General features: G+C 40.9%; 1 protein-coding gene and 1 long non-coding RNA gene across 3 annotated transcripts; one reads left to right on the top strand and one right to left on the bottom strand.

Moving 5' to 3' along the window:
- Positions 1-2,638: 2,638 nt before the first annotated feature.
- Positions 2,639-5,169, bottom strand: LOC139110918 (uncharacterized). The gene is made up of 2 exons (XR_011547118.1): positions 4,265-5,169; positions 2,639-3,737 (listed from the first exon to the last, which is right to left on the bottom strand). It is a non-coding gene; the product is annotated as an uncharacterized lncRNA (long non-coding RNA).
- A 983-nt stretch (positions 5,170-6,152) lies between these two features.
- Positions 6,153-10,978, top strand: Vps28 (vacuolar protein sorting 28). Of its 2 annotated transcripts, XM_070670897.1 has the most exons (5): positions 6,153-8,305; positions 8,365-8,564; positions 8,607-8,666; positions 10,089-10,318; positions 10,432-10,978. In XM_070670897.1, the coding sequence occupies exons 1-5, from the start codon at positions 7,011-7,013 to the stop codon at positions 10,849-10,851; spliced, it is 2,205 nt and encodes a 734-aa protein (XP_070526998.1). In that variant the 5' UTR covers positions 6,153-7,010; the 3' UTR covers positions 10,852-10,978. The 2 variants fall into 2 exon arrangements, with proteins under 2 accessions (XP_070526998.1, XP_070526997.1); XM_070670896.1 differs by lacking the exons at positions 6,153-8,305; positions 8,365-8,564; positions 8,607-8,666 and adding an exon at positions 8,965-9,782.
- Positions 10,979-12,351: the final 1,373 nt, after the last annotated feature.

The following is a 12,351-nucleotide window of genomic DNA, read 5'->3' as shown; positions in this document are numbered from 1 at the left end:
TTCGCTCTTGACTGTTTACGGAAGTGTCTGATTGACCCGCCGTCTCTTTTCCTCCCTCTCTCCCTCTCTCTCTCTCTCTCTCTCTCTCTCTTTGTTAACGTGCGTGGTTTTATTAACGAGCGCGCGTTCTCCTGCACTCGCCGCAACTCGCTGCAATTGAACACTCCTCGGCACCGCTCGCGACTCACTCGCGACAGCGCAGCGGCTCCTCGTTTCGCGGCTCGAGGGACCGTCCCTTCATCCTCGTTTCACGCACCGCGTCCGCCCGCCACGTCACGATCGCGATCACGAGCGCGTAGATCCCGCGCGGATCCGATTGCCACCGGCAAGCGTTAACGCCGTCGTCCTCGCGACAGTGCGGGCTCATACGCCGCGGGCATCGCGGCCACGACGATCAGCCATTGCCGGAGAAGACCTCCTCTCTTCCAATCCTACCGAACATCATCTTCGTCGGTGTCTCTCTCCGCCTCCTCTCTCGCGGCCGATCGAGAACCGCCGCCGTCGCCGCAGCCTCCAAACGCTCGTCCGTCTCTCGCCACTTCTCCGTCCTTCCCTCACTCCCTCCTCTTTCTGCAAATGAAATTCCCTTCTAGCGAACGCTATTGTCCATCGTAAGTACTCCGCTGTTTGGTGGCTTCCGTATGTCACGCGCGCGCGATCACGAGCAACCACGAGCGTATAGCGCCGGCGGATTTCACACTAGAATCTCTCCCGCGTCTTCGCGAGAAATAAAAAAAAATAAAAAAAATATATTCCGCAAAGAAACTGCGGGACAAAATATTCACAGACACCAATAACGAAGATATAAATTTGCACCTTTCAATAAATCATTTTTACATATCTTCTATTATGTAACTTGAGTGATAATATCTCGCTGACTCGTAAGTTAAAAAAAAAAAAAAAAGAAAAAGAACCTTACATAATTCTTACAATTTTCTTTGTGCAAATGCTGTCTGAAGACAAAATGTATAATAATACAATTTTTTTTATATAAAATATATTTTCAAAAAAAAAAAAAGGGATTGACCTGTAACTGTGAACTAGAATAGAATTGATTTGATTGTCGTATTAAGTAGCTGCGTAAAGTAAAGGGCGACGTTTATAAAGATTTATGTCTTAACCGGTCCCGTAATAATTAATTAAAATGAAATGAGATTCGATTGAATCCTTATTCAGTTAGCGCGAATTTAAATTCAATTTAGTATAAATTGGATCCAGCGTGCACGCAAATTTTCTAAATGGTGAAATGTCATGCGTATTAAGCGCACGTGGCGATAACTAGAATAAGGAAATTCTTGCCGCAATCGGTTCGTTCCGGGTGCAAAAACGCGACCACGCGAATAATAACAATGTTTCGAAATTTACGTCACTTGATACACGTTACGATGAATACAGGTGCAAACACATCTTGTCGCTCGTTTCCCGTATGTTTATAAATAGATCCAGATTATTGGTATAATTGCAAGTAAATTACGTCAATATGTAATTACTTCTTCGCGGAGAAAAAAATTTCCGAGACTCACGCGCGACATTGTTAAGAGTTCCTTATGTACTTAAAACGATACGTTCAGCCATAAACCGCTTAATGAAGTAAAGAAATTGTCTATATATACGATTTAACAATGTGTGTTAAGCTTCGTAAATGTCACAGTAATTTTTGATTTTTAACATTAAGATAAATAATATTTTTGCTACAGATTTCTTATCACGAAAAATGTAAAATTTGCTTTTGCCGTAATTTCAAATATTTTAATGACTCTCAATATGTAAAAAAAATAATAATAATATATCACATAATTTTTTTTTTAATATCTGTAAGGCTTTTTTTTCTTTTTTTTTTTCTAAGGAGTTGTTGAAATCATTCTTGAAGATAGTGAAACGTAGTAAAGTGGACGAAATAATCGCACATGCAAGTTACGGCTAGATAAGACCATGACGTGCCTACGTGCTTGCCAATAAATTAATATTGTCACGAAATCGTCGATTATCGAGCTCGTAGAGTGTGCCCATCTTCTTCTTAAAGTAATCTTTTCTCGCTAAACAATAGCGATAAAGACTCGCGCAAACTTAGAATGTCGCCAAGATGTTATTTACTGGAATCTTAAGAAAAAAATCTACCAGGATTTTGTTAAGACGTCGCGTGATCACGTGTATGCAATTTAATTGGAGATTTTTTGTTGATACGAATGCGTTGACATTTGTCTGACAGAACCAACAGTTTTGCAATTAAACTGATAAAGGATTTTTTTTTTTTTTGAATAAGGAAACAGTGCCTCCGTATTTGCAAAATTGTACTCGGCTTATACCGTTTTGATAATGATATAACTGTAGCTATGTATAGGAATACTACAAGGATAATCGAGCAAGTTATAAGCAACGTCACATTTAGCTTTATCGTGAACGATACACAATATTCTTTCTCGAAATTTTTTTAATTATAATAAAACAAGAAAACTAATACATATAATTATTAAATTATTAATTTAAAAAATTATATTTTATTCTACATTTCGCGTTTTATTCTAATTAAAAAAAAATCTCGTTTTAAAGACGGCGAAATAGAGAAAATTGATTAAAATAAATTCTACTGTTCTTGGATTAAAGCAAGATTCGTCCTTTAGAATTTAAGCGAGATCTGCTTTTTCTTTTTTTTTTTTCCCCTGTTTAGCTAGCTTGCCGTCACTGACGTCAGGTAACCCTAGACCTCGGGACATATGCCGCTCGCGAGCGCACAGTCGTGCCTCTCTCATTGTTCATTACAATTACGAGTGACGTCACGGGTGCAAACAATGTCATTCCGCTTCGCACGCCTTCGCATTCTGCCTATCCCTCTCTTTCTTCCCTGGGCGCGATTCCCCGCGCGTCCCCCTCGCTATTTCTATTATCTGCGCGTTCGCGATGCACGCGAATCCGCGCGCCTACGCGACTCATCTTACATTCGCATCGCTCCTGATATAGGACATTCGCAATTTTACTTTTTAACCCCCCAATTTCAAGTACACGTTCCTTAATTTTTTTACTTGATCTTCCTCCCTTCCACCTTTCCGTAAATTGTCTAAATTACGTGAACGTGAAAAAATTATACATCTATTTTTTTTTTCTTTTTCTTTCAAAGTCACTCTGAAAAAATATCTGAAGAAAATAGTTGTCACGTGCTTCAATTGAGATTAAAAATAACTTGTTTTCATAAAGACGTTATTATAAAATTTTTTCACATTATTATTCGTAACATCCGATAAAATCAATAATCAATAACGATAATTATTAAACTTTTATTTAAAGGTGGATAAAAAAGTATTGTTTACTTCGTGGATTTTTTACCAAATGCCTCTCTCGACGCGATAGAAACTGCTCAAGTTTCCGCGTCGGTTTAATGTGACGTAATAAATAATTCATCTTGCGTTGTTTTAATTGTAAGACGCGCAAAGAAATATAATCGACTGTGGTGTCCGTGAACATCTTACATCGTTATAATAAATGTGGAAAGAAAAATCAATATGTTACAGGAAATTTTCGTATATTCCGATTGATGTAAGGATCAACCTTAAATACCGAGAGACCTCCTTATGTACTTTTGCACCTGGCAAAATTAAGGATGTAGTCACGTTTATTCGAACGATAGTATAATAGCTGCGCCTGATAAGAGAAATGATGGCGGATGACGTACCTCACTATGACGTGGATTCTCTGACGCGGTCAACTAATCGGACATGTCTCCAAATGCAGATACCAGCCGACTAATCACATCGAAATACGAACAGAAATTAATTAGATATATTACAAAATTCAAATATCAGCTTATGCCACTGGCAAAAACTCTAAAAATATTTATCTTTTATTTTATTTTTTTCTTATTTATTTATTAATTATTTTTTTTACGAGCCTAATACCGTTTCGCGACGCGTAACAATTTTTAATTTTTCGTGTAATTTATTTGTTAACAACATAGCTGTGGTTGATTACCGATTTTTAATCTTTACAAATGTATTTACGAATGATTATCTAGAAGTAAGATTATCGGTTTATGTTATTTTATTAGACTTCAAATTAATCAAATTAATCAGTTTCGATTCAACGCGACAGTTTCTTTATCTTCGTCGGGACTGGAACTTAGATAAGTATTTAATAGAGCCGCGTTAAAAGGGAGCGCCTCGATTTATCAAAAATTCGCCAGATAAGATCTCGCGAAGGGACACCTGCGAATTAGCCTGGCGGTCCGATTTTATCAGTAAACTAAGTCTTCCCCCCTCCCATTCCATCTTACCCGATGCCGATCTTACGTCCTGCGGACCTCCACCGCGGAAGAAACGAAGAAAGCTCGACAAGGCGCGCGCGTCCGGCCGCCGCTTCCTCTGCGTCGCGCTGATTGAAATGCGACAGCGCGTTGAATGGGGTCTGATGGCGAGGTCGTTGACGACGCTCTCACTCGGATGGACCACCTCGACGGCCAGTCGAGACTCGCCGCCGTCTTCGCGAATCCGCGCGTACACAGAAGAGCGCCCAAGGCGTCACTGTATAAGCCCCCCGATCGGCGATCGCCCGCTCGCAAGTACGCAAGCACGCACGTACATATTCGCGCGACGATAGACACGCACACGCACGCAGCCCACGCACGCAACGTACGCACACGTACGTTCACTTAACGCGGCACTCGGAAGTTCGGTGGAAGCCACGAACACTCTTCAGCGAATCAATCGAATCACTGCACCGCCCGGCATCCGGTCACCTCCGTTCCGCCACGACGCCAACGTGTATGGAAATATTACGCGCGCGCGATCATCCGCGACAAAATAACGCGGCTTCGCGACGCCCGTCTTGGACCGCGACCGCGAGTCGTCATCCCTTGTGCGCACCGCCGACGGGACGCCGAGGGACGAGCACGAGGAGGCGCGCCCCGAAATATGGAACAGACCTGGATCGACGCCACTTCGTGAGATTCGTGATCCCTTTTTATTCTTTCATCCCCCCAGTCACAAGTTCTCAGTACCTTCGTCCGTTGCCGTCCGTTTCGTTTCTCGCTTTCTTCCTGTCTCCTCCGACTTCCAGTTCTCTCTCTCTCTTTCTTTACCCCTTTCGTATCGTTCTTCTCTCCACTACCTTCACCCTATTCCCCTAGACTCCCTCGTCCTATCTCGCTCTTCCGGTTTTCTTCTCGCCTCCGAGCACGCTTTACCCTCACACCCTCGGCAAGGAGTCCACAGCTACCTAGTGCCAGAAGGAGCAAGTAGCCTCCGTCACGAACTGGAACTGAGGCATGTAGATGCAAGGGGTCCGCGCGTTATACCGTCCTCGTATCTATCATTTCGAGGCTCCCCTCGAGGTCTCCCCTCTGCCGTCCCGCGGATCCGATCGTTCGATCTCCCTCGATCGATCGTGGGTGACCCTCGTGCCGTCTCGCTCTCGCGCGGCCGATCCTCCCTTCCCGATCCTCTTCCACTTCCCAACAACGATCCTCCGAGATCGCCCGTCCCTCCCCCTCGCCCCGTCCTAACCGAGGTGGCCCTCTCGGTAACGTGACACACAGGCGGCTATCTCGACTATTAATATATAAAATGGGGTTCCTCGACACTCGCCGCCCGGTAATTGTGACCGCGCGGCCAGCACAGCGCGGTGCTCTCTCGCCGATTTAAATTTGCACACCGGCCTAAACCCTTTCTCGCGGTCTCTCTTTCTCTCCCTCGCCCTCTTTTTCCGCCCGCCCTCTCATTTTCTTTCTCATTTTCTATCTGCCCACCTAGCTTTCGCATATACTAAATTTCCTGGGCACCAAACGTGCCGCAAAAGCATCAATCGGCCTCGGCTTCGTTGGCGGAGCTTCACCGTGAGGTCAGACAATAACGCGCCGCTGTAAATTTATTTAAAAACGAGAGAAAAGACAGTTCGACGTGGGACCGCTGAAGCGTTCGGTAGAACAATTTCTCGCCTGAACGAGTCGGTAATATTATAAAATAATTCGCAAATTAGAGGATATATACCATTTTCGAGAGCAATAAATTACAAACGCTTACTCGTCGTTGTTTACTCGCGAAAGAAAAGATTTTCTCGACTTCCACGGATGAACCTGTGCCCGAAAGTTTTATCCACGATCGCGGAGTAGACTCGCGATTTTCGCAACAGTTGCAAAAGAGCTTTTTCTGCTGAACGCGGTCAATGATGACTCTACGCGAGCGCGAAGGGTTCAATCACGGCCGAACGGGATCGGAAGGAACACCTTGTCGCTCCATTTGAATAAGAGCACTCGGCATCGGGGTAAGATAGTTGTCCGAGCATCACATCCGCATGCTCAAATCAGGGCTATAGCGGATGCTGTTGAGGCAGGTTTGCGGGGCACAGGATATTATCGCACTAAATCTCGCATTTGTGCGTTTAACCGGTCGTCGAAGGCACGGAGAACCGAATATAAAATTATTACACAGCAGAGCGTTCTAAGTGACCGAGATTGTAAACTTGTTTTTTTCAAGTGATCGATTTCGTATCGTTACTTTTTAAAAGATTGGGGGAGAATTGGATTTATTAACATTTTGCTCATTCTCGATTAAATTATGATACCTTCTGTGTTTTTAATTTCTTCTAAATATTGTTTTTATAATTTTATCTTAATACGGAATTTTGCTGTTATTAGAATAATTAGAGGATACGAATTATTGCAACACGTATAATGTACGAAATTATAATAATCTTATTTTTTATTAAATTAGATTAGAATTTTTTAATTTGTTTTGGAAATCGTGGGTTTTATTAATTTATTTCTTCATGAAATAAATTATTATTAAAAGATACGTATAATTTTGCGGTTTTAAGCGTAAAGTACAATATATAAAATTTCGTATTATTCTTTCGCGCGTTTATCTTTGTTTCGAAGCAAACTTCAAGATACAGGCCTGATCGTCACGGTAACGAAGCAACATGGCGGCGAGCAGTGTGTGCAATTTCGACGCTGCGATGTACGTACACGTGCGATTGTGCAATTCCGCGCCATCCGGGTATATAAATAATCGAATTTGTTCGCGATGTCGGATTCCAACAAGCCGAGCTGCAGTCGTTATCACGAAGACGCGTCGGCGCATCACGACGACAAGCCCAAGCACGTGAGATCGTTAAATTTCGGGCGATCTATCCTTGATCTCGACACCATCGAGCAACGTCAGGCACAGAATCGCGTTCTCCTGGTCAACGAGAATGTCTCCCGCATACCGTGCACCGAAAAGGAAGACTACGTGCGCAAGTGGCTCGAAATTCACGACAGATACGACTCGCCTATATCGTCCTCTCCTCTAGAGACATCGAAATCTCCGACCTCCCAGAAATCGCCTATACTTTACAGTGGTAGGAAACGACCTAGAGGAAAGATCTATATAAATAGAAACGCTGCGAAGAAAGGTCTGGGTGATGCGGATCGCCTGGAGCACTCTCCAAGCAGTGCGTCATTTGAGCATCGTGGACATGAAGATAAGAATGAGACCCAGAGATGTAAAAACGAGACGCAACACACACCACTTAGTATACAAAATGCAATCGAGAAAACATCTCCTGTTTTTAAAACCAATGCGCGATATAATTTTAACAGAAAGAAAAGAAAATTGCAGTATGAACCAGAGAATAGTGTTTCTCTGAAGTATTCAGAGTTACACAACTGCCAGCTCGCAGAAAAAAATATAGAATTGATGACAGAATGCAATGATAATTTCAATAATCTGAGAGAAATACCTGTAGATCGTGATAAACTAGAAGAAAAATTAAATACCAAAGCTGAAACAGTAAGGAAAAGTGCAGATAAATGTCAGGGATACAAAGGGACACTTTTGTCACCAACACTGGATAGATTGAGTTTTGCTGACAGTTCAAGTGATGTCACTGATAAAAATGACAACATAGAAACGGATACAAGCAGTAGCAGCAAAAATAAGAAACATAAGAAGATTATAATAACTCCTAGCAGTACAAACAATTCGACTAATTTTATAGAGGACACTGATACCCAGGAAACAATGAAAACACCACCACTTTCAAAGGTGGATAAAAATCTGACTCCTTTGAAGCAACATTTCACAGCCTGGCAAATAATTATCGACGATATAAATGAAACTTTTTGCCCGGAAGCAGAAATAGCGCAGGATCAAAGTACATATACATCTGCAAAGATCTCTGAAGTACTGTCTTTAAATAAACCCACGCAAAAGACTCATCTGTCAACCCAAACTGATGTCATTATTAGTACAATAACAACACCGTCGAAAAAATCTCCGAATAGAATTATACACGCGCATCTCTTGGACTCCGGGAAAAAACGTCGCAAACCTAAGAAGTAAGTATCAATAGTACGTTCTTACAAACGTGATTTCTAACGTCATGCTCTTGTTACAGAAACAGTATGGTTGCGAAACTGCAGTCTTTGATCAACGCGCAAATATCCGACATACGTATATGGCGTCACAGGATGAGCAAGAACCGCGACGCCACATCATCACGATACATCAGCGTATTTGTACGTAGTTCTACGAAGCAATTCGGTACTCAATTTTTGGAAGGTGTGCTGCTCGAGGATCCTTACAATCTCTTACAAAGTGATCTACAGATCGAAGAGGCGGAAACAGCTGACGTTCAAGCCCGACCGAAGGAGCCTTCGCGCAAGAACATAATAATTATGCTAGTTTGTGATATAGTAGGTACATTAAAAATGATATCCGACGTTGTGATAAATGTTTATCCGCCCTGGAATATTTTAGACAAAGATAATCTTGTACTGGAAGCATCGTATGTAGATATAAATGACGATAGCAAGGTGATCGATATTGATAACGTTAAAAAATTGTGCGAGCGCAAAACGCGAGTTCTGAAAGAGTTTAATTGTCCCTGTATAGAAGAGCAGAGAGAGTTACCTTTCTGCTCGAGAAAGCCTAGCAGTAATAAACCCGACGTGATGCGACAGATATTTAACTTTTAATTTGATTTCAATCTACTTTCATATGTTCACGATATTGTATATATATATATTTCAGGATTTTCTAATATTCACGGAGAACATCTTGTAGCAAAAACACATTTTTCGCTTATGTTTTTTTTTTTTTTTTAATGTTAGTGATTATAATCAGAGCTGTAAAAAAAAGTAATCACCACAATTACAATTACTTGTAATTGAAATTGTTCAATTATTCATTATCAAAGTAAACATTACTTATACAGCTCTGATTATAATTAGATATATGTATATAACTGTGATCATTTTTGTTAAAATATTGCTGCAGTAATCTACTAAAAAAATATAATTGTGCAATTTGTATATATACTTTACTGTTTTTTAATAAAAATTTACATAAATCATTAAGAAAATTAATATATATAATAATGTTGTTATATTTAATAAATATATTTTTGAATTAATTACCAAGTTGTTTGTATTAAATTTGTATTAAAATACTTATGTATATTATTCACCAAAGATAGTGCATTCCACAGAATAAATTACGTAGTTGAGAATCAATATTAAAATACATAAAATGCGGATCTTTTAAAATTATAAATAAATAAATTTGCAACAGATAAAGTCGACCACTGCTAGCTTTCAGTCTTATATTCTGCCACACATGCAGTAGGTGGCTCTGTTTCACTCTGTTCTCTGAGTTCTCTCCCATTGATTTGTCAGTGTTCTGATAATCTGATTGTTGTACAAATGTACAGTGATAAGCTGTCAGTTACTTTGATCTCGTGTTCGACGTCTCAGTAAAGTGCAGAATAATTGTCGTTGCAAGTAGACGTGAAATTAACGATACTGCAGCGTAAAGGTACGTAAAAAGAGCTACATTTGTCGAAACCATCGTGTTATCGCGTCAGATTAATCGAGTCCCATTCAGTTGCCGTAATTAAGTTTATAGAATTCCAAAAAATAACATTTACAACTCTGACATGTTAGCGCAACATCCACAATCTAGCAAAGCGGGCGAAATCTCTCAACGATAGACACGACGACTTAATTCTTATCGCGCGAGCGTTAACCTAACCTCAAAAGTACATTCTAGTGTCACATTGCACACCAAAATTAAAAAAAAAATTCTAGTGTCACATCATTCAGTATCAGTTTTTCTTTGCAGGTACTCAAGCGATGTCGATTACTCAAGATCGACCGGAATTATACGAAGAAGTTAAGCTCTATAAGAACGCCAGGGAGAGAGAGAAGCATGACAACCAGGCGGATCTTTATGCCGTGGTAAATACGTTGCAACATTTGGAAAAGGCTTATATCAGAGATTGCGTCACGCCAAAAGAATACACGGCAGCATGTAGCAAACTATTGGTGCAATACAGAGCGGCATTTAAGCAGGTGAGCGTAAAAAAGAATAATTAAAGAAATAAAATTAAAACACAGCCTGCCGCGTGCGATGCAATTAATGTACGTAACAAAGAATGTTAATTTTCCCTTGTTTTTTGTCACAGGTACAAAGCGATCAGTTTCCAACAATTGACTCTTTTACCAGAGCATTCCGTTTGGATTGCCCTGCTGCACTCGAGAGAATCAAAGAAGACAGACCTATCACAATTAAAGACGACAAAGGCAACACCTCCAAATGCATCGCCGATATCGTTTCGCTGTTTATCACGCTTATGGATAAATTGCGACTGGAAATAAAAGCCATGGATCAACTGCACCCGGATCTAAGAGATCTCATGGATACCATGAATCGCCTGAGTATACTACCGAGTGACTTTGATGGCAAAGAAAAAGTTGCCGAGTGGCTGCAGACGCTTGATAATATGTCCGCCTCTGACGAATTGTCGGATACTCAAGTCAGGCAGTTAATATTTGATTTAGAAACGTCCTATAATGCTTTTAATAAGATACTCCATAACTCTTAATTTCTTTTTATATTTTTTTGTCGAATTGAGTTAATTTAGCGTTGTCTAATAACAAGCTTTGATGTATATATCAGATATAGTACTTGAACGAAATTATAATATAATATAAAATGTATAATTGTTTGTACATACTGTTATCATTAATTAATTTTACCACAAAATATCAAAAAATGCTTATTTTTTTTTTTTTTTACCGCAGATTGTATTAGTTCATTCGAGTGAAATATTTGCAATATTACCGGTTTTTTTTTTAATAAGTAATAAAATGCTATGTCACTTTGCATTGTTCTTCGAATCGTATATAAAGGTGTGCGTACACTTATCGAACAAACAGCGCAGATAAAAAAATTAATAAATAAATTAAACAATACTAATTACCGATGAATGTTTGCGGTCGCTGTGTCCGTTCGCAAAGCGTATACGTGCTTTGAAAAGCGCAGTGCTTGCGATCTTTATTAATGAATAAAACTATCAGATATACGTTTAAATAAATAAATAAATATATAGATGCGTTCAACAAACTATTTTATATGCAATTCTTTGTAAACACCGACGGATGAAACGCCGAACGCGATGCTTGTATATTATATTACCAGTTAAGCCAATAAAAACACCTATACTTTTAAATAGCTGTGATATTCACTACTCGCAGACGGTCTACCTACAAGCGGCTGTTTATTAAATTCGCTCTATTTAATCGGGGGGGAAAAGGGGAAATGTTAATTGTCTTTCGTGCCAAGAGATTCGCGAAACTTTCCAACGGCATCGGCGACAACAGACGCGTGCTTTATCGCCGCGCGCCAAGGCGCGACTCGCCTCTCTGAGCGCGCGGCGCGTTTAACGTGCAACAATGAACGTCCCCGCGCTCAAAGCCGATATTCCGCTGGTTCTGTTTGCGGGCGGGATGGTAACGCGCGGGTTAATTCGCGCCGCGTCCCTTTGATGTGCCAGGAGCAGACTTTTCCCCGAGCCCGAGTATTTACGCGGGCAACACCCGGTATGCAAATGAAGCGGGGCGGTCCTCCGTCCCGCCACGTCGGGGTACAATAACGGCTGAACTATTGACTGAACTAAACTAAACTAAATTAAACTGAGCTAAACTAACAGCCAGGTTGTATCTGCCAGCCGTGGCAGTTCGTCGCGTTCGACGTCCGTGTGCATGGGTGCAACCGACCTCGCCGTCGTAGCCCTACGCGCTTGCAGCGGGAAAATTTACATGCAATAGGAATGCTATTATTCGCGAGCCAAGACCGAAGGACGAGTTTCTCCACCCGAAGAAGCCAGGCGTCGCAAAATTAGTCGCATCTCTTTGTCCTGTAGTGAGCGGAAAAGCGAGACTAGTCCGTGTTTTTTTTTTCTTTTTTTTTTTGGGACTATTTTCGACATGCAAATAATTTCTTTCTACTTTCAAGCTTAACCGCGGGCTTATTACGACGAGGAGAAATTACTCTGCGTACCCGCGTAAATTTTATATACATGTGTATCTTCGTTAAAGTGATA

Source organism: Cardiocondyla obscurior, linkage group LG22 (assembly GCF_019399895.1).
Source record: "Cardiocondyla obscurior isolate alpha-2009 linkage group LG22, Cobs3.1, whole genome shotgun sequence".
Lineage (NCBI taxonomy): Eukaryota > Metazoa > Arthropoda > Insecta > Hymenoptera > Formicidae > Cardiocondyla > Cardiocondyla obscurior.
Note: the sequence above shows the minus strand (reverse complement) of the source record. Positions and strands in the feature narration are given on the sequence as shown.

What these genes read in the sequence shown, in the direction of transcription:
- Vps28 (XM_070670897.1), top strand. Translation starts at nt 7,011, where the DNA reads ATGTCGGATTCCAACAAGCCGAGCTGCAGTCGTTATCACGAAGACGCG. An exon ending in AAACGTCGCAAACCTAAGAA is followed by an intron (nt 8,306 to 8,364) that starts GTAAGTATCAAT and finishes CTCTTGTTACAG; the next exon opens with AAACAGTATGGTTGCGAAAC. An exon ending in ACAGAGCGGCATTTAAGCAG is followed by an intron (nt 10,319 to 10,431) that starts GTGAGCGTAAAA and finishes TTTTTGTCACAG; the next exon opens with GTACAAAGCGATCAGTTTCC.